The sequence below is a fragment of the Thamnophis elegans genome, chromosome 10, assembly GCF_009769535.1.
Source record: "Thamnophis elegans isolate rThaEle1 chromosome 10, rThaEle1.pri, whole genome shotgun sequence".
In the NCBI taxonomy this organism is placed as follows: domain Eukaryota; kingdom Metazoa; phylum Chordata; class Lepidosauria; order Squamata; family Colubridae; genus Thamnophis; species Thamnophis elegans.
This window is the reverse complement of record NC_045550.1, coordinates 22,156,644-22,183,778: the sequence shown is the minus strand read 5'-3', so window position 1 is coordinate 22,183,778 and position 27,135 is coordinate 22,156,644. Positions and strand designations below refer to the sequence as shown.

Genomic DNA, 27,135 nt, shown 5'->3' with positions numbered 1-27,135 from the left:
TGTGAGTGAAAGAGAGAGAGGGAGGGAGGGAGAGAATATATCTTGGATATAGCTGGATAGGTAGATAAATAGATAGACAGACACAGACACAGAAGTATTTGTTGCTAGGCATGCTCATTTGTCACCTGTTGAAGGATCCCAATGGCAATTTTGTTGTATAATACAATGACAATATTTTAAACTCCATTAAGATTTGGGCAATTAGCAATGAAGGTCTTGTGAAAGTCAATGGCTTTTTTCCTTTTCAGTGCAAACTTAGTAAATGAAAGATAGGGGACAAATAGCACTATGAATAACTCTATATAGTTCGTCATATATATTTAATTCAACATTTTTTTCTTTGAACAGCTACTCTCTGGATGTGTATCTAGTATAGAGGACCATGGTTACCTTATTGATATAGGTATTCCTGGAACAAAAGCATTTCTTCCTCGGCAGAAAGCCCAGGGCTCTCTGCAATCACTCATCAAAGGTAAAACTTTTTATAGTTGTTTTGAGTGTAGCATTGGGGCGGGGCGGGGGGGAGGCTGGAGGAGGAAGTAGGTAAGTCTAAGGATTATGAAAGCTTAGCTATGAAAATGAATAGTGACAAAAATCATTAAAAGCTCTGTGTGTCTATGTATGTGTATATTTAAATCAATGTACAATAACTATTTTCCATATTTGGAACCTAGGTTTTTTAATGAGATGCTTGTTTTTTGGTTATTTAAACATTCTACAGTGGGGCAAAAAGTATTTTGTCAGCCATCAATTGTGCAAGTTCTCCCACTTAAAAAGATGAGAGAGGCCTGTAATTGACATCATAGGTAAACCTTAACTATGAGAGACAAAATGAGAAAACAAATCCAGACAATCACATTGTCTGATTTGGAAAGAATTTTTTTGCAAATTATGGTGGAAAATAAGTATTTGGTCACCTACAAACAAGCAAGATTTCTGGCTCTCACAGACCTGTAACTTCTTCTTTAAGAGGCTCCTTTGTCCTCCACTCATTACCTGTATTAATGGCACCTGTTTGAACTTCTTAGCAGTATAAAAGACTCCTGTCCACAACCTCAAACAGTCACACTCCAAACTCCACTATGGTGAAGACCAAAGAGCTGTCGAAGGACACCAGAAACAAAATTGTAGACCTGCACCAGGCTGGGAAGACTGAATCTACAATAGGCAAGCAGTTTGGTGTGAAGAAATCAACTGTGGGAACAATAATTAGAAAATGGAGGACATACAAGACCACTGATAATCTCCCTCGATCTGGGGCTCCACGCAAGATCTTACCCCATGAGGTCAAAATGATCACAAGAACAGTGAGCAAAAATCCCAGAACCACACGGGGGGACCTAGTGAATGACCTGCAGAGAGCTGGGACCAACATAACAAAGGATACCATCAGTAACACACCACGCCGCCAGGGATTCAGATCCTGCAGTGCCAGATGTGTCCCCCTGCTTAAGCCAGTACATGTCAGGGCCCGTCTGAAGTTTGCTAGAGAGCATTTGGATGATCCAGAAGAGGATTGGGAGAATGTCATATGGTCAGATGAAACCAAAGTAGAACTGTTTGGTAGAAACACAACTCGTCATGTTTGGAGGAGAGAGAATGCTGAGTTGCATCCAAAGAACATCATACCTACTGTGAAGCACGGGGGTGGCAACATCATGCTTTGGGGCTGTTCCTCTGCAAAGGGACCAGGATGACTGATCCATGTACAGGAAAGAATGAATGGGGCCATGTATCGGGAGATTTTGAGTGCAAACCTCCTTCCATCAGCAAGGGCATTGAAGATGAAACGTGGCTGGGTCTTTCAATAGGACAATGATCCCAAACACACCGCCCGGGCAATGAAGGAGTGGCTTCGTAAGAAGCATTTCAAGGTCCTGGAGTGGCCTAGCCGGTCTCCAGATCTCAACCCCATAGAAAACCTTTGGAGGGAGTTGAAAGTCCGTGTTGCCCAGCGACAGCCCCAAAACATCACTGCTCTAGAGGAGATCTGAATGGAGGAATGGGCCAACATACCAGCAACAGTGTGTGCCAACCTTGTGAAGACTTATAGAAAACATTTGACCTCTGTCATTGCCAACAAAGGATATAACAAAGTATTGAGATGAACTTTTGATATTGATCCACCATAATTTGCAAAAAAATTCTTTCCAAATCAGTTGTTTTCTCATTTTGTCTCTTATAGTTGAGGTCTACCTATGATGTCAATTACAGGCCTCTCTCATCTTTTTAAGTGGGAGAACTTGCACAATTGGTGGCTGACTAAATACTTTTTTGGCCCACTGTATCACTCGTGATGAAATTGGTGAATCAATGAAATAGCAAGTGCTGAAAAGTATGATAATAACAGAAATGTTATAGCAAATAATTACTGAGGAGAGATTTTATTTTGTACGCTGGATTTATAGGGACTGAACTGATGATAGGCCAATATCTGAACTGCCTTATTGAAGAAGTAAAGAATGGTGGAAGAATAATCCGCATATCCATCAATCAGTCTGAAGTTGCTTCAGCCATTGCCACAGAGAAACAAAACTGGTCACTTGCCAACTTGCTACCTGGGCTAGTGGTGAAAGCCCAGGTTCAGGAGGTAAAAACATTTCTCTATTGTCTATAGGCATAGATAAAAAAATGTATTTATAGTGGGCATAGTTCATCCATATTGAAGTTAAGAACCAGTTTTTGATGTATTAATCCAAGAGTCTATGTAGCAGATAACTGCTTGATTGCAATTTTCATTCTTCTAGATTCAAAATGATTTTGGAAAGTGTGTAGGCAGATACAAACCCCCCTACTTAAATTTGTTAAGCAACAATTCTATATTAATTTCATTTCCTTCAAAGTGGGGGTGAGTTTTCAAGTGTATCTCATTTACTTCCCAGAATCAAGAGTAGCAGGAATGCCGATTCTCCTCCTTTCCCAAAGTCTAGTTCCATTCACTATTGGTTAAGGAGGAGTGATTGAAACTAAGCCGCCTGAACTGTGAACTCCCACAAGACTTGATCCTCTCAGTATTCCTATTTAATATCTACTTAAAACTGTTCGACAAGTTCCTCTCTCATCATGAGATCAAGGATCTGCTGATGATAAAATTAAATATCTTGACCCAGGCCTACTAAGTGAATCTGTCAAGATTCTGTTGTAATAGTGTGAGGATGTTGGGATCTAGATGAGAAGGAGCAACCTAGGATCAATTCTAGCTAACCTGAATGGCTGGGAAGTTATGGGCCATTTCTCTCTTGGGATTTTTCAATTTTAGTTCTAGAAGGAACTAGGACCCAGTTTGCAATTGGTCCTAGATTCACAGCTCTTCCTCAAAGAGCAGGTGGCAGCTATGGCTAGGAAGGTATTTCATTGTATTATCTTATATATCAATTGCTCCTTTTCCCATTTAAAACCCAGTATAACATAAGGATAATTACAAAATAAAATATTTTTGTTGGCAAATATACATACATGTTACTAACTTTCATCTTCTGGCTGGACTTTTAAACGATATATAATTTCACATATTCAGTAATACATGCAAAATTAAATTTAATTCAAACATAGTAGAAAATAATTAATAAAGCCAAATATATGAAAGTTCTAAAATGTCAAAATAAATACTTTGAAAGTTTTGTTAAGTCTTACTTTTCCTCTAGTTCTTTTAAGGAAATCCATCCACAAGAAGAATTTTTGTTCCTTTTACATTTTTTCCAGGTGACTACTTCTGGAATTTCTCTAAGTTTTCTCTCTTCCTTTACTGGAATTGTGGATTTCATGCACACAAACTTTCTAAAAACAGGGCACTTATCACCAAATCAGATGGTAAGTTGGTAAGCAACTATGTTTAAACTATGATGAAAATGTAAATGAATTACGGCATTTCTAAATAGTAGTTCTTCATATTCCTGGATTCTAGAATTTTTTAAAAAGTAAAAGTGATATTTTTAATGATCTTAGAAAGTGGCAGCATTTATCCATCCTTGTATAAGCTTAGAAATTCAGTGGGCATAGAGTTGGTTAATACTTGGTTGGTAGACTACCAAGTTAGTCTGACAAATTGATAAACTTCTTTGAAATAGTTAATACTTCTGTGTCACTTGTAAAAAAGACTGTATAGATGTACCCATGAAATCACCTGGGTCAAGAGTTTTAATATCTTTACTACATTCTGACAACTTGTAAATATATATTTTTCTATATTCCTTCACAAACCGATATCTTGTAGTAAATAGTAAATAGAATTAAAATACTTTCTTCCGCTTTTCCTCTTTCCAGGTGAAAGCCTGTATTCTTTCAAATAATCCTGCCTCCAAGGCAATTCGCCTTTCTTTGCGCCCAGTTTTCCTTCAGCCTGGCATCCAGCTTGGCCAACTTTCCAATGATCGGATTGGTGTGGTAGTGACGGACTCAAAAGTAGAGATATTTCTCAAAAACATTGGTGCTGTTTTCACCCTGGATGATGGCAGTCATGCTTTTTCACATGTAAGTAACATGATGGTAGCTTCATTAGTCAAAAACCATCACAGAATTAAATCAGAGTCCAAGGCAAAACTATGCTTTTTGTTCCAATTTAATAAGACAGGCATCTTAGGCACATCTGTGTTAATCCCAATACTGGAAATGACATCAGAATTCCACCCAGTTAAAAGTTCATGATCTTGTCCCCACACCCACAATCCATCACATGGTCCAATCTTCTTCCTCCACGCTGGCGTCCATGCCCAGCTTCTTCCAGTCAGGTGTGAAAGTGCGGAGACAAAGGATGACCTTGACTTCTAGCAAAGAATGAAAACAATACATTCCACAATTCTACTTCTAATCCCACCTCCCATTGATTATACTTAAAGAAACAGCATAATGAAATAAGAGAAAGTGTAGCAGGCCAAAATTCTAAAAGGAATATAAATGCAGGCCTGACAGTGTCCTTTTATAGGTATATTCTTCACTATGGTCTTCTGACCCTCCCAGGAGTTTGGTGCCCTCATTTTTTCAGCATCACACAATTTTTTTTTCCTCTGCTGCAGTTTAGACACCTGGTTTAGAGAGGGAAATTTTAATATGGAATAAATATTATTGTTACATGTATTATAAGGTTTTTTTATGTTTTGTTGTTCATTTTATTCCACAATCCTTAAGATATTTGTTGACTAAAATAAAGTCAGTATGGAGTTTTTGAATCTGGACAAGCATCTAAGACATCATTTCTTTTGTGTTATAGGAGGGTTGATGGTATACTAGAAATTGACCTAATCTTTATAATATATTTATAGATAAAGTATCTTCCAAAGACTTCCAAATCTTTCAAAACTGAGGTGTTTAAGCGTGGAACTAAACATACATGCCGAATTATTGACTACAGCTTGATAGATGACATGATCGTGGTGTCTCTCAAAGAGTAAGGTTCTTGTCTCATTTCATATATTTTGTTTGTATGGATCAATGATTTAAGTTCTGAACATAGTCTAAATGTATGTCCATTTCTGACACTGCCCAAGGCAGGAAGAACTCATAAATATCTGATACATTTCCGTTCCCTTGAGTGATGAACTCCCATTGCTTTCAAAAAGAAATACATAGATTGATACTTATGCAGACTTAACTAGCTATAACTATACATTCTTACTTTAACATCAATTTTATGTATTTTGAACCTTTGTATTTTAATTCAAGAACCACCAGTTTGGTAGAATGCTGAAAAAGACTAGCAAAGTGACTCACAAATTATTGTGTTTCGTTATTTTGATACAAATATCCCAGTTTTGCTGTTTACATGAGAAAAATTATGTTACCTGTAAGCAATTTATTAGTATAACATTTGAAATAAAGATGGTTGCAATACTGTAATAAATCATTTTCACCACTATAGGACACAGTTGCAGAAGGCTTATCATAGTTAATAATGCAATTTTTCGTCTTCCAGGAGGCAATGGTGGGGGCACAAAAAGAAAAAGAGAACATATGTTTGGTTAGAATTTTTAAGCTCTGAAGCAGCTGTTATTAGATGAGTGATATTAATTTTCTGTAGATTTAGATAGTTAATCTGAAGCCAACTTGATCAAATCATCATATCAACTTTTTACAGCATATTGTAAAATTTAATCACACCAAAAATAATTATTTTCTTTTCTTTAATGCTTGTAGACATATTGTTAACGCTCCATTTCTGAGATATCATGATATACATCCTGGGCAAGTGCTGGAAGTAAGTTCAATAAGAAAACAAATTTGTTTCTATATTTTCTGTGAATCAGTTATCATAACTAAACAAATTTCAGACTGAAAATGTTATTCAAGTACTTCTGAAAAAATATTAACATTTTTTGGTATATATACAGTATTTGAGTCCAAACTTTATATAACTCTAGTAGAATAGTGTTATTTTGTTCTGTTACATTTATTTCATAGATCTATTAGGGGAGGTATATAAATATCACTATGATGTCCACTAGGCGAGTTATCAATTGTTGCTGTGCTTAAGAAAAAAAGAAATGTTTATGCCTTGATTTTGATTTTGAGTTACCTGTTGTCCATTTTTGACTCTTAGGGAAAAGTGCTGACTCTGAAGCCATTGGGCATGCAGGTGAAGTTCACTGAGAGTATCAGAGGCTTTGTCCCCAATTTACATCTTGCAGATGTGAAATTGAAACAACCAGAGAAGAAGTATAGCACGGGGACTACTGTTAAGTGCCGGGTAAGATTTTTCTGTAAAACTCTATTTTAAATATTTTAAATTTAATTTTCTTAACTGTTATTAGTGTTTCTATATAACCTTTATTATTAAAGCTGTTGTGACAATGTGGGTAAACTTTCAAATGGATATGCAAACTTTCTGAGCCTTATTGCTTGCTAAGTACCTTTAAGCAAATTGTTATGCTTTATTTATATATATATATATATATATCCAATATATATAAATAAATAAAACAAATAAAAAAACACAAATATAACAAAGGCAACAGTAAAAATATTGGGTTTCTGTCATGATGGACTCTTATGACGAGCCGATTGACAGATGATGGAAGCAGTTAGCTTCCTCCCATAATTGGGGCTTACCAGGGGTTGTGACTCTAAATATATATATCAGCTGATAAGGAGGAGACCTGTGGCATAATGGCTAAGACGTTTGCCTGAGATGCAATACAGCACAGGTTCGAATCCCAGTAAGGGTATGGCTAGCTGATGAGAGCTAAATAGCTTGAAATAGATCTATACTAGTCTCCCTTTATTTATTTATCAGCACAAATAAAACACACACACACACACACACACATACACACACACACACACACACACACACACTACTATACTACTACATATATATATATATATATATATATATATATATATATATATATATATATATATCGTGTTTCCCCCAAAATAAGACAGGGTCTTTTTTTTTTTTTGACCCACGAAATATGGCCTTTGGCTTATTAGAGGGGGAGGGCTTATTATTTTTCAGGTGCAGGAAGCAGCAATCCACCAGCCCCACCCTCTCCATCCCACCATCTGCTTGCCTGCGGCCACAATGACCCAAGTTCTCCTTGCATCCTGCCTCTCCCCGTCAGTTTCACAGACTGAAAACAGGATAAGAGACAAAATCCTTCCTCCCATATGCCTTCAATCCTGGAATCCTGGATAATGTGAAGAATCGGAATGTGGCATTTTTCAAACCTCTTGAAAATGGGGAGGGGGGGATTTCATCTCTTATCCTGTTCTCAGTCTGTGCTGACCTTCAGAACAGGGGGGGAGGCAGGAATATCTCCCTCCCCATTTTCAAGCCATTTGCAAAAACGCCCCATTTTGAACTTTCAATGTGAATATGCAGGTGAGAAGCGACCTCCTGTAGGCATTAAAAGCCATACACTTGGGACATCGGCAGAAGCCCTGCAAGAAGACGTTGCTGCAAAATTGCAGGAAATCTTTCTCCCCCCCCCCCCCCAAACTTGCAGATCATCCTTTCACCAGGACGAAGAGGTGGCTGAAGGCAGCGTTTGTGTCGCCTTCATCCTGGTGAAACTCCTCTTTGAAAGGATGATCTGCAGGGGGGGGATTTCCTGCACTTCAGCAGCAGCGTGTCCTCGCAGGGCTTCTTCTGATGTCCCAGGTGTATTGATTTTCATGCCTTCTTTTCCTGTTCTGTGGACGGAATTGCGAGCTGTGACTGTCACCGTTAGACAAGGAGGGTATGAGGCATTTGGGTTGTGTTGCTTGGCCTCCGGCTTCTTTTGCAGCCGCAATTGGCTGCAAAAGCGACCGGCGTTTGCTGGAGGCAGAGGCCTGAGCGGCATCCGCAAATCAGTTGTTTTGTGAATGGAGCGGCCCAGCTGATCCGATTAAAGGGCCAAGAAGCCATGAGGTGACCAGGGAAGGGCTGCCGCCTGTTCTGGCTAAACCCACCCCTTCACTGGGGCTTATTTTTGGGGGAGGGTTAATATTTTTGTCCACCGCGAAAATCTGGCATGGCCTTAGTTTCAGGACATGTCGTATTTTCGGGGAAACACTGTAAGCTTCACTAAAAATAAATCCTGATACCTCTTTCTTATCAGGTAAATATTAATACACTACCTATGTCACAATCTTGTGCATGCTTTCTTAATACAGATTGCCTTTGACTTACATCCGTTCATTCAGTGACTCTTTATGGCACACTGAAAAAAATGGTGAATCAAAATTCTGGCCTTCATGGCCTCTATGTGATCACATGATTGTGATCTGGAGACTTGGTGTGCAGCTCATGATGAGGAAGTTACAGGGAACCGGGTATCACATAATTGCCATTTGTGAACAAAAGCCAATTGAATAGTTAGCCTTCCTTGTAGGCCTCCTGCATCTCCCTGTCATGGCCCTGCGCTCCTTATCTGGGACTCATACCTAGCCACCCACATAGCTTTGGTTTATGACGCCAACCAGGACTTCTGAGAGTGTCGTCTCTAAGTGATACAGTCACTTGAGTCACACTTTATGATTGCATCATTTAATGATGACAATCCGGATCCATCGTAACTCAAGGATTACCTGCACAGTTAAAATCTATTGACTTTGTTGACGGTCATTTCTAAGTAGGCAAGTGTAAAATTATTCCAAAGTATCTCAAAGGTACCAGTTGGGGAAAAGTTTCTCTGAAGGTTAATGATTACTTCCATTTAAAATTATTTACATTCAGAGTTATTTCATTATTATATTTATAATGTAAGGAAGTACATTACTTCCCAGTTTTCTTCCAGCTTTAGTGACACTAATATTTCTGAATTTAGGGAGTCCATCAATTGCATTTAACTCCTATTGCATAAATTAGTCATAACCTGGCTTGAAACTATTTTTGTTAACGAACATGAATCCAATCTCTTGCTTTTCCAGGTACTTGTCTGCAATCCTGAAACAAGGAAGCTTATTCTGACTCTTAAGAGAACCCTTGTTAATTCCAAGCTCCCTGTCCTTGACAGTTTTGAAGATGCCAAGCCAGGCCTGATCACTCATGGTTTTGTTGTGTGTGTTAAGGATTTTGGCTGCATTGTGAAATTCTATAATGATGTGAGGGGCTTAGTACCCACTAATGAACTTGGTTTGCTCCCCTTAACTGCTCCTCAAGAAGCCTTCTATGAAGGCCAGGTATGTGCTTAATAGAAGTAAAAAATACCCTTTAGTATTGCACTTAAAACAGCTACCTGAAATGCATATGTTTGTATAACAGGCTTGACATGCGTGCAATAATATTTTAAAATCTAAATAGCAATGTAGAATATTTTTATCTTTTTTAAAAATAGCACTTTTACGTTATCATTGTGTGAAAAAAACCATTAAATAGTAAGTAAAATCTATACAACTACACAAGTCCAAAGAACAGTTGTGGAATTTCCAAGTAAAGAAGTTGCTAATACAATAGAGATAGGATGTAAAGGGAAGCTTAAGAGCAATTATATAATGCTATCATTACGGAATACATAGCAATTGTGCATTTAGTATGTATAAAATATTAGTCAGAATCTAATAGCGACTATAAATGTGGTGATCAGTTGATGCTGGATCCATTGGTACCTGATGGCTCTGTCCACAATTAGTTATACAATTAATAATCCATAATCATGGTTTGGTTAGGCTAGCTAAGCTAAGCCTGTGGTATTAAAACAGGAATCTGATTTCTTTTGCTTAGAAGAAACTAGAAAATGACATCTTAAGTTGCAACATTTCTCTGAAAGCAATCAGAGAATGAAGCAGTATTTTTTAGTCTGTACTTTGTTTAGTCTTCATTCTCTGTTCCAAATGGATTAAGCTAAGGGTCCTCATTCATATCCCGCCTCATTGTGGATTGGTTCACAATTGCTACTAAAGCAGTTTCATGTGATTGGCAATTGCTTCTCAGTGTATAGACCTGGATATACTTAACTATAACGATTTTCTTTTTTAAAAAAAATCACAGGTGGTCAAGGTGACAGTATTAACATGTGAGCCTGAGCAGGAAAGATTGTTGCTGTCATTCAGATTGGAAGAGGATGCTGTTGCAAAGAATGCTGGAAGAACAGAAATTTCAAAGGATCGTGAAATGGCATATAAAACTGGACAGGTAATTTTCTAAAATAATTATTTTCTATTACTTGAGAAGCATGCCATTGGCAAACCATAAAGCCATCAGGGATAATTCAAGATATTTTTTCACCCTCTGATATGTGTGGGAGGAAAGATTCTAATTTCAGCAACCCTGACAAAATTATTAATTTTCTAGAGAAAAAAAGAAAAAAAGTGAGGGAGAGTGAGTTTTGAATAGTGACATGGAATTCAATTTTGATCCTTTCTCCCACATATCACTTTAAAAGATTAAAATATTTTTCTCGTGTAAGGAAGCAATCGAGAGGGTGGGATTTTGATTAACACAACCAGCTCTGGTATTAATCCATTTTCAGTTCCCTTGTTTTTATTTCTTAATTTCCAACAAAGAAACATGCACACAGGAAGTGCTAGAATGCCCCTTTGCTTCCGTAAAGATACAGTAATGTATCTTTAATGAGCTAATGTTGAGCTGCTTGATGAATAAAATAAAAATAAAATATGAGATTCAGTAAAGATTCTTACTGCTCCTAGACATTTATTTTTAAATAGCTAAACCCTGTTTGTTATTTCCATTGGGATTCTGGGTACTGCATTATTAACTGAAAATGGTCTAAAACCTCTGGTTTGTTTTTTTTAATTATGCTATTTAGATTGTAGATGTAAAAATTCTGAACAAGAAAGAAGATGGCTTAGAAGTTGCAATCCTACCCAACAATGTTTCGGCCTACCTTCCCATGGCACAACTTTCTGATCATGTGTCCAATAGCAGGTTGTGGTGGCACTGGCTCAAGGAAGGTGATGTTCTCCAAAAGGTTATATGCCTCCATAGCAAAGGAGGTCACATTGTATCCTTTTAATTCTTGCCAAAACTTGATTTAATCCATTTCCTACCGTATATAGTGCGATAGCATGTACCTAAAGTGGGTTCCTACAAAGCGTTGTGATTCCCAGCCAAATTTCTGGGTGGGTGAATAGAATTGGTTGGTTTCTCCTCCCATGGCATCTGACTTGTATTCAATTGGCTATCTGCATCATGATTTATTTCATATTTCCCCAGTCTCTTTTGTCCTTCAGATGGACCACACTAACTGGGAATTCTGGCTCAGTGAAGACATTAGATAAAAAAAGACTGATCAATGCAGGAAAGTGCTGTCCACTATAGCACTTTTTAAGCTTGTAATACATTGATAGTCTTGGGTGGAATGTTTTGTTTCTATTATCTAGTACAAGATATTTTTTTAAAAAAACCCTTAATTCATTATGTAGCTTTTGAGTAGAAAGCCAGCATTGATTTCCTTTATGGAGGATGAACATGTAGTGAAGAGTTTTGCTGATATCCAGCCTGGAATACTGCTTACTGGCTTTGTGAGAAACGTCATGTCTTATGGTGTATTTGTGGAGTTTCCCTATGGTTTGACTGGGCTGGCCCCCAAATCGGTAAGACTCGTTTCAGTATTCATTACAATGATGGCTTTATTCAGATTTGTTAACACAAATGTCATATTATTCTTCATAAAATCATAGAACTGGAAAGAGACTTTTAAGCCATCAAATCCAACCTCACATTAATGCAGAGGAACATTTGTTAAAGAGAACCCCACCATATCTTTGTGTTATTGGTTCGACTGTCAATTCAACTTTAGGAATTGAAACTTTTATTTTGAATGGCTTTAATATAAAAATTATGAGTAGAGACAGAGCTTGGAATTCTGCAGGCAAGGTTTGCATTCAGGAACCAAAAACAAAAAAATGCCAGAATTTCAAAGTATATAAAATTATCCAGCTTGGAATGGGATTATGCAACTTTCATTATCTATTAAATGTAAAGCATGAGCAAGCCTGTTGTATGCTGGTACATACTGTGGAGTAGAAATAAGTCAAAAGGCATCAGGTAGAAGAACAACTACTGCAGCAATTCATAGAATTTGCCCTAATCAGCCATTTGGGTTGTATTGCTGCCTTCTTAGAGACCTTGGGGTGGATGTTGATATAATTGTATCTTGTCTCCTTGTCACTGCAGGCAATGAGTGACAAGTTTGTGACAGACACCAAAGACCATTTTGTGGTAGGTCAAACTGTACTTGCCAAGGTGACCAGTGTTGATGAGGAGAAGCAGCGCATCTTATTGTCCCTGAAGATGTCAGAGTGCTCTGTTGAGGGGTCGGTTCCTGAAAGCTTTGGCCTACTGGAACAGTACTTTAATGAACTGCAGGAGATTATGAGTTTCATGAGCAATAGAGGTAAGAGTGTTTGGAAACACAAAGGTGGCATGTGAAAGTCTTGTATCTGCACTTGCTAGTGCAGTGGCTGCATTGTGAAGCTATGCAAACATTTATATATTTTTTTAAAATAATAAAAATTGAAAGCCAGGATTCTGTTTCAAACAAAAGTTGTTGCCTGATGACTTTGACCCCCACTCTTTCTAAAGAAAGAGAGAGAGAGGTTCAATTTAGCAATTTCTGTTTGCATTTACAATGAATTTTGACAAATCACAAAAAAGAAAATATCTCAGTTAATCTTTTGCATTTATCTCCATAATAAGTTAAACACAAGAAGCCAATTTTCAAGGGGCTTAAATGAATCAGTATTAAGCAACTTGTGGTCCACCAGGTGGCGCTACCTTTAGCTTGCTTTCTCCCTCACTGCTAGGAATTAATGCTTTGCCCTTTCAGCTCTTATGAGTACTATCCATATAGTGCCCTGCTGAATACTGTAGGGAGTTGAAAGGGAGTTGGAGGCCACAGATTTGTCTTATTCTGGGAAAATTAGCTTAAGGAAATTTTTTAGAAGAACTTAATTGCTATGACATTGAAACGTTTGTCAAAAGACGAAGGTAAAATGTACATTAACTTTATATACTTTCAGAATGAAAAACCAACTTGCAAATAAGATTTAATTCATGTTTTCCTTATTGGCAGATGATTCCAGTGTGGCTAAGAAACTCTCCAAATTTAAAGTGGGACAGAGGCTAGAATTGGTAGTTACTGAAGTTAAGGCTGATGGTTCAGCAGTTTTTAGTAGTCCATGTGTTTCTGATTTGATTGTAATAGCCATTCACAGCCAACTTGGAGGTACAGTATTTATCCCCCCCAGCTCTTGTTTGATCCCCTCTATCTTGTTTTTTACCTGGAAATGAATCACTGATTACCATAGTTACATCTTTTCAGAGCAAAAGGAATGAGATAAGAGCACACAAGTGATCCAGTTAATGTTGGATTTCCCTCCCCTGTGCTATAGCTTTTTATAGCTAATTATAGCACAATTAGATGGCAGCAGTTTTCCAATTTTGGCTGAACTCAAAAAGCTAAGCAGGGATGGACCTCTGAGTCCACCAGAAAAGCCCAGTGCATAGAGAGGGAAGTAGAAAAAAATCCTCAAGAAAATAATAGCTAACTACTTCCATATTGTTGCCGAATGGGTTCCACCACAAAACCGCGGTGGACTAAAGCGCGCTCGCCGAAAGCGCGTACGTGACGTCATCACAGCATGACGAAAACAGCACGCTGTGAGCGGGAAGCTTAAAATTAACGCGTAAATCTAAACCTAACCCCCCCAAACCTAACCCTAAACCTAACCCTTAACCTAACGCTAAACCTAACGCTAACCCTTAACCTAACCCTAACGCTTAACGTAACCCTAACCCTAACCCTAACCCTTACCTTTATGTGAATCGGCTTGCTTTAAAAGCACTTTTTAAAGCGCCCTTTTTTTTTCTTGTCACGCTGCTGATGACGTCACGTACGTGCTTTAATCGGGCGCGTTTTAGTGGACCGCAGTTTTGACGTGCCATGGCCAAATAAACTTATGTTTCTGAAGTCACTGGGAATTGAGCTTGTTCTTTATGTAGTAAGGATATAATTTAGCTAATTTATTAGGGCACCATTAATTGTTGCTTTCTTTAGCTGAACATGGAACAGTTATCTTCATCTAAGTATTGTCTTTTTAAGGCAAAAGTATTCTTGAAGGTCAAAAAGCAAAAGCTGTAGTTCTCTGTGTTGATCTTCTGAAATCAAAAATCTATGTATCTCTTCGAGAGGAACTGCTGTCTCTCAAAGCCAAGAAGGTATGATATCCTTATTCTTTTTTATATAGTACTTAACTCTAAAATAGATACATGCTTACATTAGTAATGATAAAACTACAGAAAATGCATTACTCTTTAACAGTTACAGATATGCACAAATCTATACAATGGAATGCTTGCGTAGGTTATATAATAACATCTTTTTAAAGATGTTATAAGATACTAACAGAAACGAAAAAAAATATTGGTTCTTTCTTATGTCTTAAAGGGACTTAAAAGTAGTGGTTGATTTAAGTTACAGTATTTCACATATTATTTAATCTTTAGGCACATGTTAGAATAAATCCAACATAGATGCCTGCCTGTAAATATCCTAAGGGCATCCCTTCATCGAAAACCTCAAGCATTTGTTGCGAGTCTTGAAAAAGATACGACTTTTTAGTCATATCTGGAAATTTATTAGAATTTTGTAGCATATAACATTTGAAACTTTTAGGCTACAGAAAAAGATCCCCCAAACATTAAAGATTATTATTTTTAATGTTTGTGGACTCTTTTCACAGCTTAAAAGTTGTGAATGTTATATGCTAGAAAGTTCTAATAAATTCCCAGAAATCACTAAAAAGTTGTGAAATTCCTGAAGCTTTTTCAAAGAAGGGTAAAATGTAAGTTTGAATAAAGCAAAGCAAATATATTACATGTAAAACAGACTTTTCTTTGGTTTTCTGACTGTAACTTCTATATATTCCAGTTAATCCTGAATTCTCAGTATGAGGCTATTGTTTACCACGTGGCTACAGAGCATGCAGTTGTTTCCTTGTTAGGAACAGGTCAGCTGACTGCAATTCCTGTGGCTTCTCACTTGAATGACACATTCCGATTTGATTCTGAAAAACTGAAGACGGGACAGTCTGTCAAAGTGGTTCTGAAAAGCACACAGATTGGTGATCATGGGATGGTACTTGCGATGCAAAGTTCAGGGAAGAAGTGTGTAATCAGATCACGTCATGAATCTGAGACACTAGAGGATACATCACTTGCAACAAAACAGTTGCCAAGCTCAGGAGACATAGTCAGGGGAATTGTGAAGTCTGTCAAACCCACCCATGTCTTAGTGGCGTTTAATGATCGGTTGACTGGCTCCCTTCATGCGTCCCAGATACTGGATGATGTTACCATAGGTACTTTTCCAACATCATTACTAAAAGTTGGACAAAAGATTACTGCTCGGGTGATTGGAGGAAGAGGCATTAAAAGTCACAAGTAAGATAACATTTTATATATTTATTGTATTGTGGTTAACGGTTATTTTCATTGTTGCTCAACAGGCTAGCAAGTACAGCATTTCTCATGCATTTGCTGTTTTGTTTTTAATTTTTACTCCTAGTTCCAGAAAATTTTCTTGTTAAGTTTACTTATTAGATTATTTACCTCTCCCAATTTCCTTCAGGAATACATACATACCTGTCTATCTCCTAATTTTCCCCAGAGCCATGCAGAAATACCAAAATCACCCAGTCAGCTACTATGAGTTTGGATTTAGACCCGAGTCTTCTCATGTGTGGCCCTGAGTTTTAAGTGCTGTGATCTCTATTCCCATCTAAGTACCACCCATTTCAATCTAGAATCATGATTTCCCCTCCCCTTCCCATCTGTATTAGAGTCACATCTTATACATAATAACATTGCTTGGTCCCTTTTGTATGGAGAAAATTCCTTGTGGCTGTTTATAAGCTCAGAGTCAGGGTGTCTTTTTAGGAGAAAGCAGAGATAAGGATTGAAAATCTGTCCACGTGATCACAATCAGTTGCCATGAACAACACTTGTAAAGCTTCAGTCGGTGTTTTAAATTTAAATGTGTTTTTCTGTATTTATGTTTTATATATTATAGAAATGTTTAAGAAACATTTCTTTAGTGTTTCAAATGTATCAACTAAATTAAAAATGTTGAGATTTACCAAAGAAAGAAATCTGAAATGTTTGTATTGTAATGTATTTATTGAGATTCAGGGTCTTATGAGCCAATTTGGTGTACTAGTTAAGGTACCAGGCTAGAAACTGGGAGAACATGAGTTCTAGTTCCACCTTAGGCACAAAACCAGCTGGGCAATTTTGCATCAGTTACACTCTCTCAACCCTAGCTAGGAAGGAGGCAATGGCAAACTACTTCCAAAATGTTGCCAAATAACTGCAGGGACAGTCTTACAATGTATGTTATATATGTTTCTGCAACCTGGAGAATAACTGTCAATGTGTTTGACAAATACTGGACATGCAAGCTTTTAGATTCTTGAAAATACGTTTTATATAATTGAAGAACAATTTTCCTTCTGGACAAAAATCAGTGTTTCAGATAGGGATAAGTATAGGAATTTCTTGCATTGTGTATTTTTTTCTTTTATTTCTTGCAAATGGTTTATTTTCCCTTTTAATCGTTTCCCTGAAAATGATTAATGTAATCTAAGATTAACAGGTGAAAAGCTATGGGATGGTGTATTTATTAGTGTGTTAGATGAATGCATTTGCTGTTCTATTTTTCAACAGATTTTTAAAATTATTTTTTCCCTTCTACAACACCTTACAATCATTACATCAACATTTTTATGTCATTATACCTGTACATGTATATAATATTTCACTTCTATATTTACACACTTTATACACAGTTCTATATATATTTATATATATTGTTTTTTGGCTTAATTAATTTTGTTCCTGTTTTGCAGCCATTTGTACCAATTGTTCCAAATTTTATAATATTCTGACTCTTCTTTATCTTTTAATTTCAGTGTTAATTTGTCCATCTCTGCACAATCCAAAGTTTGTTTTATCACTAATTCGTCCGAGGGGGTATTATTTTGTTTCCAGCATTGGGCAAATGCTATTCTAGCTGTAGTTAGCAGATGTGTTAATATGTACTTAATTTTCTTTGTATATTTCCCTTTGATTATTCCCAGTAGAAAGATTTCGGGTTTGTATTTTATCTGTTCTGCTGTAATTTCTTGCACCCATTTCCAAATTTTTGTCCAATATTTTTGTGTTTCCGTGCAGGTCTACCATATGTGATAATAGGTCCCTTGTACTTTTTTACACTTCCAGCAGGCTTCATGTTTGTACATTTTAGCCAATCTTGTTAGTGATAAATGCCAACGATAAAACATTTTGTATATATTTTCTTTAAGTGCTGCTGATTGTGTTAGTTTATAATTTGTGTTCCAAATTCTTTCCCAATCCAATGCTGTTCTATTTTTCATAATTCCAAATGATATTAATATGGTCATATGCTCTTAACTTACAGATATTTGCCCATCACCCACACCCACTTCACCCGTACATTCCTAGAACTCAGCATCCGACCAAGGTAAGGAAATCTTTCAATACAGTGCTTAGTCAGAACATATTTAAAATATAATCCATTCTGTAAACTTTCCTTTCTAGCCATTATTCATAGATTATGGTTGTGTTTTCTAATCTGAACAAGTATTTCTAAATAATCCATAATGTTAGATTTAAATAAATTTGTAATACAGGTAAGTCCTAGACTTACAACAGTTCATTTAGTGACCATTCAAAGTTGCATTGGCATTGAAAAAAGTGAATTGTGACTGTTTTTCACACTCACAACCTTTGTAGCATCCTCATGATCATGTAATCAAAATTCAGTTGCTTGGCTACTGATCCATACTTATGACCATTGCTGTTTACCAAGGTCATGTGATCAACCTTTTGATAAGCAAAATCAATGGGGAAGTCATATTACCTTAACAACCATGTTACCAATTTATCAATTACAGTGATTCACTTAACAACTGTGGCAAGAAAGGTAATAAAATGGGGCAAAATTCACTTAAATGTCTCACTTAACAACATAAATTTTGGGCTCAGTTGTGGTTGTAAATCGAAGGCTACCTGCACCTGTCTTGGGATTCGAATACACATGTGGCCTTGCAGCTGCTTGTTCCTAAATATGAACTAGAAGATACTTTGCCGAAAAGGAAACTATTGGAATGCCAAAGTAGAATGCCTGGGCATAACTATTTTACTTTCTCTCACGATCAGTGAACTGAAAGGAGAAAGCAAAGCGACCTTGAATGCTGAAAAAGACCGTCCAGAAGAACCACTGAAACCTGGGCAGACGGTGACATGCTATGTTAAGAATGTGAGATTTAGAATTTCTCAACATCTGTACCCTGGATATTTTTTCCTCTTACCTTTTAACTTTTGAGTGAAATACAGTGAGAAGTCTATAGTTAATTTTTAAAAAAAAATAATTTGTATCTTTTCCTCCAAAATTATTACTTTGAAGAGTTAAGAGTTTTACTTTTTGCTTTGTTTTATGTGCATATGTGTGTGATATTAAGTGCAGGTAATGCTGAAATTCTCAAAAGGTTTTTAGAACCTGTTGTTGGAGGTTACGTTGAAATTATACGTCTTTCCAATGAAATGCTGAAGTCTGTGTTGTATATTTTCTCAGTACAATGTGTTAAAGAAACGGCTGGAGGTGGAGATTAGTCCCACCATCAGAGGGAGAATTTTGCAGCTGCTGCTTTCTTCGAATCCCAAGGTAATTGCTGAAGGATAAGAGGATCAGTACCCTTAAGCACATCTTGGGAGGCTACTATGAAAATTTATCATTTTGTGAGAATCAATACCTTTAAAATATTTTACAGCAAGTATTGTGAGCACTTTTTGATAGTCATGTCTATATTTCTTTTTCTATAGGATATAAAACATGCCAGGAAATGCTTCAAAAAAGGACAGGCATTGATTGCAACAGTGATAGATTGCGATATTTCTGGAACCAAACTTGCTTTGTCACTAACAGGTATACTTAAATAGTGATCAATGTATTAAAATCAGATAAATAGGTATTTCCGTGCCAAATTGCAATAATTGGGTATGGTGCCTGGAGCCAGGAAAAAGCTGCCAAGTCTGGGATTAACTGGGATTAAATGCTACGGAGATTATAGGATATTTTGTTTCTGTTAGTGGTAATTTGATAGTCTTTTTGCACACTATGGTAGAACTTCTAGCACTCATAATTGGAAATGGATGAAACCTTTGGTATTTAGGAGTTGATCTAAGCTAAGGCATGCTTGAAAATTAAGACTAGAAATCCACAGTCTCAAATATCTTAAAGGTATAAGAAAATGTACTCTATAACAATTATCTGTAGTATCTGATCTGGATTTCCTCAGGCACTCGTTCATTGGAGAAAGGAACAATTGTACTGGGCACTGTGAAACGAGTGATTCCCCATGTTGGTCTACATATTATCCTTCCATTTGGGAGGATTGGCAGAGTCAGTCTTTTCCACCTAAACGATTCATACACAGAACAACCGCTTGAAGACTTCGGTGTTGGAAAAATAGTCAGGTAAGAGCCTTCTGCAAAAGCTTTAAATAACTGAAGGTAAAGATCTTTAGCAATGATCTTGTCTCCTGATTATTCCTTACTTTTAGCATGGAAATTTTATATTGTATTTTGGCTTGTAAAATACATCAGTGTAATATCAATGCCAAACAGCTTAAAATTAACCAGTTCATCTTGAGATGTGTGTGCTAGTTGCTTAGAGCAGTCTTCTCCAACCTGATGCATTTCAATCTGTTACGACCTTAACAGATGCAACCTTTAGAAGCCTAGGAAGGAATTAAGCTTCCAGAATACATGAAGGATGCCAAGTTGTTACAAACCTACATTTTGAATTCCCATTTTCAGATCATTGATTTTCTTAAGCTACTTTGAAAACAAGTCTTTTGTTTTGACTGCCAATATTTCAAGATGGATCCTTGCTCAGGAATAATGTTAGAAAATAATTCTTTTATTTTAAACACTCTGTGCTTCCCTAAAAAAACAACTTCAAGGTGGCTGACTATAAAAGGGAAGGGTGAAAGCATCAATTCACAAACTATTAGAATGACAACAAAAAATAATAACAGCAATTTCATCTGTGATTTTAAATATATAATTTTTAAAAACCAATTTTGAAAAGTTCATTAAAAGAGGGAGAATTTTAACCTTTCCTGGAAGCAATTTCCAAACCTTAGATACATTCTTAAGAAAATTCCGCTTCACAGTCCCAAACAGCTGGATTTCCATGGACACTAAGAAATGTAAGAGATTCTCTGATTATTATTGCAACAGCTTGAATTAGAAAATGTGATACTTCAACCACCCCAAGTCTAAACCCTTCCGAGTGCAGATATCATCCTTGGATTGCCTGAAAAGAAACAAATCAAAACTAGAGCATGAGTTTTAATAAAGGCATTGCATGATCCTTTAGACAACATTTGATAATTTTGCCACTTTATTCTGAACCATGTCTTCCAAATACCTCCAAATGCCAATAGCCAATAATTACAATGTTTTGGGATGCTCCAGCATGATACATCTAAGGCATATATAGTGTAATCAACTTTTTCTTTTAGTAGACATAATCACATCTGAAGTTACTTTCTTCCTCCCATCTTCTATATAGATGTTACATTCTTTCCATTGAAGACAATGCTGTAAAAGTATCCCTCCGACCATCCAGGTAAGAAAATACTGCCTCATCTACACTCAGAAGAGAAACCTGCTCTTAGTCCTAATACAATTCCATTGTATTATAAATGTGCATTTAGAGAAGAGTATGGGGTTTGTCATTCTAATTTATTTTGCCTATGCAGGAAGAAAGTTCTTTACTCATTCTCCTGTTTATTTTAGGATAAATCCTAAAGGCCATCAGAAAGTTGAGGATCCTGAAATTGCTTCTCTTGATAACATTCAGAATGATCAACTCATCAGAGGCTATGTCAAATCCATTACAGCATCAGGCATCTCTTTGGGGTGAGTTTTGTTTGCGATCATAAAAGTAAATAGAGATATTATTTCACTTCTGTGTATGCCTCCTTGTGTGTGTCTGTTTGACTTACCAGATTTAATTAATATGCAGATATATTCCTTAAAGCAGGAAGATTTTTACCGTCTCTTTTTGGAGAAAATTGTTTGTGCTTGAAAAAACACTGTTCCTTCAACCCCCTATGGCAACCAGAGAAATATAGACTTACATCCTTCAAATATATAGCATTCCCCACATAAGTGTAGCTTCTGTATTCTTGTTATGGCCATGGACTAGTTGTATTTTTTTAGCCGTATCATAGGCACCATTTCAAAGTGTGTATTTTATCTTTTGAAGTACACTTGAAGAAGTTACAGTCTTCTTTCTTGACAGGTTGTCTGATTCAGTGGTGGGTCAAATTTCCCTCCAATATGTCACCCCATTCTTTGTGCCAGATCATTCGCTCTGTATGAAGTACATACATACAGATCAGCTTCTCACTGCCAAAGTTCTCAGGTAAGTAGGGTGTTTTCCCAAAACCACGGTTCCTCTGAGGTGGCAAAATGAATGGGCCTTGTGAGCAATAAAATGTATAATTAAGAGAGGGTGTGGCACTATGGTGAATTGTGTATGTGTTTTATTTGATGTTAATCATTTTATTAATCATACTGCTACCTTACTGAAATGGCGTGAAGCTGAACAAATTAAAAATGTAAAGCATTTTAAGAGGACACTATAGACTGCATAATTATGCTGGTTCTTCTTTCTCCTATCATTTCCTATGTTCTACTCGTTCTACAGCATAAATAGACGGGAGAACCTTGTGGAGCTTTCTCTCCTTCCTGAAGACACAGGGAAGCCAAGCATTATTCCATGTGATGAAAAGCCATGTAGTGAAACGGATACACCCTCCCAGAAATCAAGAAATCAAAGGAGGAAGCGCTCTGAAAGCGAGCAGGTATCTATTCTGGAAGAGATTTTAGGCTTGATTAGGAAACATTTTAAAAACCAATGTTTAACACTTCCTTTTCTTCAATGACAGGAAGTAACGCCAGCAAAAAAGAGAGCTTATTGTACTGAGGAGGGTGATAGTGGTGTGGAGGTTTATTATCGGGAGGAAGAGGAGAAGGAAAAGAAGCATAAAAAGAAGTCTAAGGTAAAAGGCTGCAAGAAAGAGATAGGTCTTTTGGCATGGTGGAAGCCATGTTTTTGTACTGAGTGGGATGGTTGATGCGAGTATATATTTCTGATTGTTTATCAGCAGGGAAAAGAAGTTCCACGACTGAAGGTTTCAACCAGCTTTATGTGGGAGGAGGGCTTAAATGTGCTGGATGGAACCACATTGATTCCAAAGGAGCAGAGCTCAGACAGCGAAGAAGAAAATGATGCCGAATCCATGGTACAATATTTCTGTATTGTTTGCTCTTGGGATTAATTTCTATGCAATAGCAGTTAGTATGTAGTTGCCCTTCAGTTAACCTTTTGGTAAAAAGGTCCATCTAGTTGAAAGAGTGTGTGAGATACACACACACACACAAACACACACACGAGGGGGAGGGAAGAGATATTCCTTTCTTTATAATGTTAAATGATCATGGTGAAGAATGTCTTGGATAAAGCATTTCCATGCACATTTACATAATAAGATGTTTTGTGGTATGTAACTATGAAAGGAGAATATTTTTGTAGACATAGTTATTTTTATGTCAATTTTTTTAAAGTGCTGCATAGTTTTCACAACACTAAAAAAAACAAATGAAAAATTGGGACTCTTGTGGCACTACTGGTGCTAAGAATAGCTTAGAAAGAGACAGAGTGTCATCCTTCTGTAACAACAATAGTAAAATTCTGAGTCTCTAGTCTAATTGAGCCTGCTAAGTACCCCAAAGGCCCTAGAGTAGTCTCTGGTTCTTGGAGGCACCCCACTTTGTCTTATAGTATGTTATCCTGCAGCACTACAGGTTTTCCAGTCATGAAGGCCTTTCTTTTTCTCCCTTTTCTTTCTTTAAGGCCAAGAAACAAACAAAAAAGAAACAGGAGCTGGAGAAGCAAAAAGCAGAGAAAGAACTCTCTAAGCTGGAAGCTGCCCTGATGGATCCCAAGCGACAGCCGCAGACAGCAGATGACTTCGACCGCTTGGTACTCGGCAGTCCTGACAGCTCCATCCTTTGGTTGCAATTCATGGCTTTTCATCTCCAAGCTACAGAGATCGAGAAAGCTAGAGCTGTTGCAGAAAGGGCACTAAAAACTATCTCCTTTAGGTGACTTGTTTTTTTGTTGATTTCATTTTCCTTGGTAACAGTTCATATCCATGCTATCTTTTGCTTGGTGGATCTTAAAATACTTGCTGCGTAAAGGGAACATGCAACTTTTTTCTCTTACTTTTCTCTAAATACACAGGTATCCTGTATAAACCAGCCACAAGGAATATCAACATCAAAGGCAAAATCAAGAGCTTTGATCTTTGTAGTGAATGTTGCTTTCTTTCTCCTTCAGAGAGGAACAAGAGAAACTGAATGTGTGGGTCGCTTTGCTGAACCTGGAGAACTTGTATGGCACAGAGGAAGGACTGATGAAAGTTTTTGAAAGAGCAGTTCAGTACAATGAGCCTCTGAAGGTCTTTCAGCAATTGGCAGACATCTACAGCGCGTCTGAGAAATATAAGGTGATGCCAATTATAGCAGCATGGTAAAGAGAATGATCACTTTTATTCATCTGTGTGTATGACAGGAAGGATATCTGTTTTATTTCAAGAAAGAATGCACCTAGTCTGCTCTGCCTTGTCCTAGACTTCCCTTAACATTTTGGACTTGTGGATGCTGCCTCTGTTTGGAGCAGCAGAAATCTTCTCTCTGTGTGGTTCTTTTCAATGTCAGATTATTGCTCTCGTCCAGATTATTAAATGCAAAATGATGCACTCTTAAGACCTATGAAATCTATATTCTAAAATTGCAGAATTGGCAGTTGACAATGAAGAAACAGGACATGTAGTTGTATATTTAGCCTGTGTTGAGTGAAGCACCTTGTTGAATAAGGTACACAGGCTTAATGTATATTTTTATTTTTCTACATATGAGAGAAGATTTAGCCTTCAACTCTTTGGAACTGAATTTAGAATTTCTGGTCCAATTGTAGAATGGCAGTTAGCATTCTGAGCCTATGTTGAATAGGCTCAGGTAACATTATTATAGCATAGAACTTTTAAGGATGAAATAAAATAGAAGGCAGCTATTTTCAAGCCATGCCTATTTAGCTTCATCCCCACATAAATATCTAAATCTCCTAGCACAAAAGTAGCTACTACCCATTTCTATAATTATGGTAAGATAGGATTGGAAAACTAGGGGTATTTATGAGAACAAAAGCTAGATTATCCTTTGTAATTTAGAAGCAATGAAAATAAAAAGATTTTGCATATTTAGGATGATTCTTTATCCTTTCTTTTGATGTATTCAGGAAGCTGAGGACCTATATAGTACAATGCTGAAACGCTTCCGTCAAGAAAAGTCTGTGTGGGTAAAGTACACCACTTTTCTTCTGAAGCGTGGTTTGGTGGAGGCAGCTCACAGACTTATGCCACGGGCACTGAAATGCTTGCCAGACAAAGAGCGTAAGAGTTATTTGTTTTCCTTCTTTCTTGAATAGTGCTCTCTATATCTTCCTCATTGGACTTCCATTTAGATTGGAGTAGATTAATATCTGTATTATCTATATTCTATAATCATTCTTATCTTTGTCTCTTTCAGTCATTTTCTTCCATTTCCATTTCTTCACCTTCATTTCTTAATAAATACATCCTTTTTTCTTTCACGCCAATAGACAGAAACAAATTCAGCATCCCAAGGAACAGGACATATTTCACAAAAGAGTAGACCTTTCCATCTTGTTCGCTAATCTGCTCTGAAAATTCTTGTAGTGAGGATGTAGCTAACCATATATTTCTAAATAATAGTTACACCTTCAAACTTCAGGCAGAATTAATAATGACTGCTGGAAATAATCCTTTAAATAATCCTTGCTTCTTCTTTTTTGTTGCAGACGTGGATGTGATTTCAAAGCTGGCACAGTTAGAGTTTCAGTTTGGTGATGCAGAACATGGCAAGGCCATGTTTGAAAACATGCTGAGCACATACCCTAAACGTACAGACGTCTGGTCAGTGTACATAGATGTAATGATAAAACATGGAAGCCAAAAAGAAGTCCGGTGAGTACTAACACATGTAGGAAGGTTAGGATTCTTAATTTCCAGCAAAGATGCAAATGTAAGCTTGGGAATGTGTATTAGCTTAAAACTAAAGCACACAGAGTGACTTGATTTTGGCAAGGAAACATTATTAACAATTAACAATGAGAAGCCTAAAGAATTTGCTCTAGAAATATATCTCCTACACATAGGAGAAAGCAATCTAACAATTTTAGTCATTTTAAATAGAAATAAAATATCAGATTAAAATTGTTATTCTAAACATTATTTTGGATTTTTCATAGGGATATTTTTGAAAGAGTGATTCACCTAAACTTAACAGCAAAGAAGATGAAGTTCTTCTTTAAACGCTACCTGGAGTATGAGAAGAAGTATGGCACCGTGGAAACCATCCAGGCTGTGAAGGCAGCAGCATTGGAGTATGTGGAATCCAAGAACAACCTTGCTGAGAGCTAATAGACTTCAGGGTCTTGCTTACCCAGTATGTTGAGAAGGGAAGTGGATATGCCTCATCTGTAGTACGAAAAGCCCTCTTGCTTTTTTGCATTTCCCAACGAGCTCAATAACAGATTGGAATAGCCAGGACCACACATTAACAGTGTAAGTGATGTAAATGTTTTACAACTTTTATATCCCTCCCCCCAAACTCAAATAAAAAATTATATTTATAACCTTATTTGTCTTCAATTCTTTTTAAAATATACAATTCATAATTAGGAGAAAGCAACCAACTGCTTGGTTACAGTAGCAAGTAAATAGTTCTTCCCTCCCTAAAATATTTTGTATTCAAGTATAGGCTTAGAAGATAATACCACCGCTGCTTTCTAAGCATCCTGTAAAATATATTCAAGGCTTAAAGGCTAAATTAAAAGGCTGTTGTCTGCAGAAGCAAGGTTCTGCAATTCCATTTAATTAGCCTCATCATCATAGCTTAAGTATAAAATACTCCGTTTTTATTTTATACGCCCTATCCTGTTCTACATCTGCAATTCACAGAATTCTGAACTTCTTATAAATATGCTAAAATTATCAATGTTAAATATACAATGTCTAAACAATAAGCAGTTTCCATACATTTTTCCATCTGTTATTTTACAACCCAGTGTTCCTGATTCATTCTCCTACAGAAGACTATAGTCATTGCCTAAAAATTGCAGTGTCATGGCCTTTGCATAGTAACAGTACAAATGTCATGCACTGCCAGGAAAATAGGCATAATTTGTTCTTTTGCACTTAATTCCAATAACTGACAGTCATGCACCTTGGAGAAAAATGGTAGGGCATGTATATTTTGGCATCTGATATTTGACTAATTTCTTATTCATTTATTTTATAACCTGCTTTTTCTTTATGAATTGAAGGCTGTGTACATAGTATACACAGTACATAGTATACATTTTTGCCTGCATCAACAGCCCTATAAAGTTGGTTGGGTTTAGAGATACTGGCTCAAAATTATGCATTGAGTTTGTATGCCTGAGGTGGGATTTTCCCCAGTTCTAACCCAATATTTGACCATTATATCACTATTAGTTTTGACTTGCCATCCAA

General features: G+C 36.8%; 1 protein-coding gene across 2 annotated transcripts in view; it reads left to right on the top strand.

Moving 5' to 3' along the window:
• Positions 1-26,260, top strand: part of PDCD11 (programmed cell death 11) — a 34,179-nt gene extending 7,919 nt beyond the window's left edge. The window contains exons 6-36 of one of the 2 annotated variants that reach the window (XM_032225053.1): positions 349-472; positions 2,409-2,590; positions 3,703-3,810; positions 4,264-4,470; positions 5,259-5,383; positions 6,130-6,190; positions 6,533-6,679; positions 9,349-9,600; positions 10,409-10,552; positions 11,187-11,381; positions 11,803-11,973; positions 12,557-12,776; positions 13,455-13,607; positions 14,484-14,599; positions 15,312-15,823; positions 17,859-17,921; positions 18,620-18,719; positions 19,035-19,124; positions 19,283-19,385; positions 19,759-19,936; positions 21,039-21,095; positions 21,266-21,388; positions 21,774-21,896; positions 22,182-22,338; positions 22,423-22,536; positions 22,645-22,779; positions 23,391-23,641; positions 23,877-24,045; positions 24,837-24,990; positions 25,419-25,584; positions 25,869-26,260. In XM_032225053.1, the coding sequence (XP_032080944.1) occupies positions 349-472; positions 2,409-2,590; positions 3,703-3,810; positions 4,264-4,470; positions 5,259-5,383; positions 6,130-6,190; positions 6,533-6,679; positions 9,349-9,600; positions 10,409-10,552; positions 11,187-11,381; positions 11,803-11,973; positions 12,557-12,776; positions 13,455-13,607; positions 14,484-14,599; positions 15,312-15,823; positions 17,859-17,921; positions 18,620-18,719; positions 19,035-19,124; positions 19,283-19,385; positions 19,759-19,936; positions 21,039-21,095; positions 21,266-21,388; positions 21,774-21,896; positions 22,182-22,338; positions 22,423-22,536; positions 22,645-22,779; positions 23,391-23,641; positions 23,877-24,045; positions 24,837-24,990; positions 25,419-25,584; positions 25,869-26,040 (4,872 nt within the window). In that variant the 3' untranslated portion in view covers positions 26,041-26,260. Of the gene's footprint in view, positions 1-348; positions 473-2,408; positions 2,591-3,702; positions 3,811-4,263; positions 4,471-5,258; positions 5,384-6,129; positions 6,191-6,532; positions 6,680-9,348; positions 9,601-10,408; positions 10,553-11,186; positions 11,382-11,802; positions 11,974-12,556; positions 12,777-13,454; positions 13,608-14,483; positions 14,600-15,311; positions 15,824-17,858; positions 17,922-18,619; positions 18,720-19,034; positions 19,125-19,282; positions 19,386-19,758; positions 19,937-21,038; positions 21,096-21,265; positions 21,389-21,773; positions 21,897-22,181; positions 22,339-22,422; positions 22,537-22,641; positions 22,780-23,390; positions 23,642-23,876; positions 24,046-24,836; positions 24,991-25,418; positions 25,585-25,868 lie in introns of both variants that reach the window. The other variant, XM_032225052.1, reaches the window with a different exon arrangement.
• Positions 26,261-27,135: the final 875 nt, after the last annotated feature.